Source organism: Myotis brandtii, unplaced genomic scaffold (genome assembly GCF_000412655.1).
Source record: "Myotis brandtii unplaced genomic scaffold, ASM41265v1 scaffold79, whole genome shotgun sequence".
Lineage (NCBI taxonomy): Eukaryota > Metazoa > Chordata > Mammalia > Chiroptera > Vespertilionidae > Myotis > Myotis brandtii.
In genome coordinates this window covers 2631925-2635657 of record NW_005371173.1, presented here as the reverse complement: position 1 = coordinate 2635657, position 3733 = coordinate 2631925, and the positions used below count along the sequence as shown (strand labels likewise).

Below are 3733 nucleotides of genomic sequence, written 5' to 3'. Positions count from 1 at the left end.
AGAGGCCCACGCTGCGCACCAGCATGGCCACCAGCCCGCATAGCAGCCCGATGCCCAGTGCGATGCCCGCACTCGCCCCGGCACTCAGCTGTGTCTCCAGCACCCGCTCCCGGTAGCACAGCAGGAAGATGACCACCGAGCCAAACAGCAACCCAGTGAGGAAGAGCACTGCCTTGAAGCAGCGGTAACCTGGAGGGGAACAGGCGCCAGTGAGGGGCCAACGTGAGGTCACCCGGCTGGAGGCAAGGGGTGGAGGGGTCAGAACATGAAATCACGGGGGAACCAGAGGCAGGACACTAAGGTAAGAAAATTCGGGGTCATTGGAGTCCTGAGGGCACCAGTGATGGGGCCACTAGGGTCAAGGGAGGTCAGAGAGATAGGTCACTAGGAGTCACTTGGAAAACAGAGAGACAGACATTGAGATGAACATTTGGTCTTTGAGGGTTAGAGGAGTCAGAGACAGGTCATTGGACTCAAGAGTGCATCAGTGATAGGGTCATTGGGGTCGTTGGAGTCATGGGGGTCAGAGAAATAGGTCACTGGGTTCATCAGGGGATCATCAATAGAGTCATTGGGGTCTATGAGGGGGGATTGTTCAGAGAGATGAGGTATTTGGAAGTCAGAAAGAATTTGAGAGATGAGGTCTTGAAGGGGTCGCAAGGCTTCAGAGATATGGCATCATTAAAAGGTTACAAAGAGAAAAGGGAAGCAGGGTTATTAGGGACTGGTTCCAGGAGATGAGGTCTTTGCAGGTCAGGGGGATTGATAGACATGGAATCATTGGGAGTATTAAAGGGTTTCAGAGAGAGGGTAATGTTGAGGCCAGAGAAATGGGATTATTGAGATCTTGGTGGGGGAGGAGCAATCAGGCAATGAGTTCCTAGCAATAGTTAGGGGGGTGGAGTCAGAGGGATAAAAGGTGATGAGATAGCTGGAGGAGGGGGGGGGTCACTAGGGCTTACAAGGGGTCATGGGGAGTCAAAGAGAATTATAGGGTGAAATAGTGGTTATGGAGTTCCAGGAAAATGGAGGTTATAGGGTCATTGGGTCCATTAAGGGTAACCAGAAGAGTGAGGGACTTGCTGATCCTGAACAGTTGGGAAGATGGGGGTGAAGGGGTCAGGGAGAGCCAACGAGAAAGGTCCAAGAGAAGATTCAATTCTGGGAATGAAGGGAAGCATTAGAATCCAGGAGGTTCTGGAGTCAGAAAGAGGAGCAGGGCGTACACAAGGTTCAGAGTCCAAGAGCCTGGGAGTGGGGGCATCCAAGAGGGGTAAGGTGGCAGGAAAGCACAGGAGAGGGAATGTCAGGGTGTATTGAGCAACTGCAGAGGGATTGGGTATGGGTATGGATTTGGGTAGGGGAGGGAGTGAGGTAACACAGACTCCTTGGAGGCCCAAATGTATCCTGAACCCATAGAGGGGCACTGCCTCCTGCCCACTCTACAATTGTTCAGCCAAGAGTCTGGGGGTGGAAAGAAAAGGACCATCTGGCTCCCATTCCTGCCTACTACCCAGCCAAGCTAGGGGGGAGGTGTAGAGGCATCAGAGCACAAGTCTCACCCCACCTCTGCCAAGCCTAGAACCCAGACCTCCAAGCTTCCTTTACACTTCTTTCAGTCACTGATAATGCTCCTCTTGGAGGCTTTCCTTGGGCCCCAACCAATAGAGATTGCTCCCCTCTCTGAAGTTCTGCAACTCTAGCTGTAGAGTCACTGGGCACTTACTCCACTAGTCTATCTGGCACCTTTGTGCAAATTAGAAAAAGGTGTGCCACCCAGGCCAGTGTGGCTTAGTTGGTTGAGTGTCCCATGCATCAAAAGATTGCTGGTTTGATTCCTGGTAAGGGGACATGCCCAGGTGGTGGGTTCAATCCCTGTTTGGGATGCATGTGGGAGGCAACTGATCAATGTTTCTCTCTCACATCAATGTTTTTCTCTCTCCCCCTCTCCCTTCTTCTCTCTCTAAAGTCAATAAAACATATTAACAACAACAAAAAAGAGAAAGAAAAAGGTACGCCTTCCTCTAGGCAAAGCAGCCTTGTGCCAAGGCCTAGAGTTTGGCAAGTGGAGCATGAGCTGGGTTTCAGGCCCCACTTGCCTATGACCTCAACTCACTTGTATAGTAGGCATCCTGCACAACTGTTCACAGCCACCCTGATTTTTGGAGCCTACCTTGTAGGCGATCTTCATGTGTATGACTACTATCTAGCCTACTCTACAGTTGACTTTTGAACAACACAAGTTTGAACTTCACAGGTCCACTTATACATTAATATTTTCAATAAATATACAGTTAGCCCTCCATATCCTCAGGTTTTACATGCACAGATTCAACTGACTGCAGATTGAAAACAGTATTTTGGATCTATGGTTGGGAATCTGTGCATGCTGAGAACCCACTTAAGTTATATGTAGGTTTTCGACTGCACCCAAACCCTCACGTTATTCAAGGGTAAACTATAATATGTATCAAGGTGTGACTATCCCAGAAGTCTCTCCCCCATTAAAGTCTGTGTGAAGGGACCATTCTTAATCACCCTGCTAAATGTTTTCAGTGTCTAGCTAGAACAGTGACCCAAACACATCTTCACCACAATAGCTATTATTTATTGAGTCCCTATTAATTCTCACAACAACTCTATGTGAGGTAAATATCATAAAATCAATAAAAACATATTATTCCCACTGTTCAGATGAGAAAACTGAGCTAAGGCAAGTTAATTTGCCCAAAGCATCACAATTAGTAAGGTACAAAGCCAGGTTCAAATTGAAGCATGCCTAATTTTAAAAAAAATTGTGTTTTCTAGGATCTAGATCAGCTGTTGCCAACCTTTCGGACCTCACGGACCACAGGTTGGTGACCACTGGTCTAGATGATATAGGAACATGTGGTATGAAAGAAAGTAAGAAAAGGGAGTTATTCATGCTAATTTTGGTGGCGGTGGTGGGGGTAGGGGTGAAGTTCTGGAGGAGATTTGGAGTGCATCAGGAAAATAGGGAGAGAATGGGGAGCCGAGGTGAGGGATGAATTGGGGGTCTCACCGAAGAAGCAGTAGACGACTCCAAACAGACAGCACATGATGCAGACGAGGGCCGGCAGTGCCTGGTACCTGCGCTCCAGGGGCTGTTCACAGGGTGCACCCCAGAAGGCATCATCTGGCTCAGGGGGCAGGAGCTGGAACCGCAGTGTCGCCACAGTGCCTGGCATAGTGCTAGGAACGAAAGGGAGTCACCCTCCCAGGTCAGCCTGACAGAGAGGAAGCTGGAGTCAAGGAGGAGTCCTGGGTCTCCACCAGGATGGGGCTAGAATGGGAGTGGGAGACCCAGGCAAGGACACGCTGGACAAAGGAGTGGTGCCCACATCAGGCAGCTCCAGAAGCATCGCTAATTGGGGGACAAAAGACAAAGGGAACAAAAGTGTCTGGCTAGAGGGGGCCAGAATGAAGAAGTCAGAAGGGGAACTGGTTGGGGGGAGATGAGGGCAGTGTGCTGCCAGTGAGGAGGCAGCCAGGAGACTCGTCTGTGGGCGGCTAAATCTGGGATTGTCCAAAATCTACCTGGGCTGGAAGCGACCTGAGCTTTTGAATGAAAGAGGCTGTGCAGAGGCCAGAGGGTCCAGGGGTGCTGGGCGCCAGAGGCTCCAGCTGCCTGGGGTCCAGGAAAAGTCCGTCGTGCGGGGAAGGGAGCTGCTGGGCCGGAGGAACCTGTCTCTGCGCGGCGGCCGCTCCGCCT

At 50.6% G+C, this 3733-nt stretch overlaps 1 protein-coding gene across 3 annotated transcripts in view; it reads right to left on the bottom strand.

The window, feature by feature from the left end:
* Positions 1 to 3733, bottom strand: part of TMEM198 (transmembrane protein 198) — a 23960-nt gene that overhangs the window by 3077 nt on the left and 17150 nt on the right. Inside the window, exons 3-4 of one of the 3 annotated variants that reach the window (XM_014531078.1) lie at positions 3559 to 3733; positions 3044 to 3213 (exon numbers count right to left, since the gene is read on the bottom strand). In XM_014531078.1, the coding sequence (XP_014386564.1) occupies positions 3044 to 3209 (166 nt within the window). In that variant the 5' untranslated portion in view covers positions 3210 to 3213; positions 3559 to 3733. Of the gene's footprint in view, positions 1 to 3043; positions 3249 to 3558 lie in introns of all 3 variants that reach the window. The other 2 variants (XM_014531077.1, XM_014531076.1) reach the window with 2 other exon arrangements.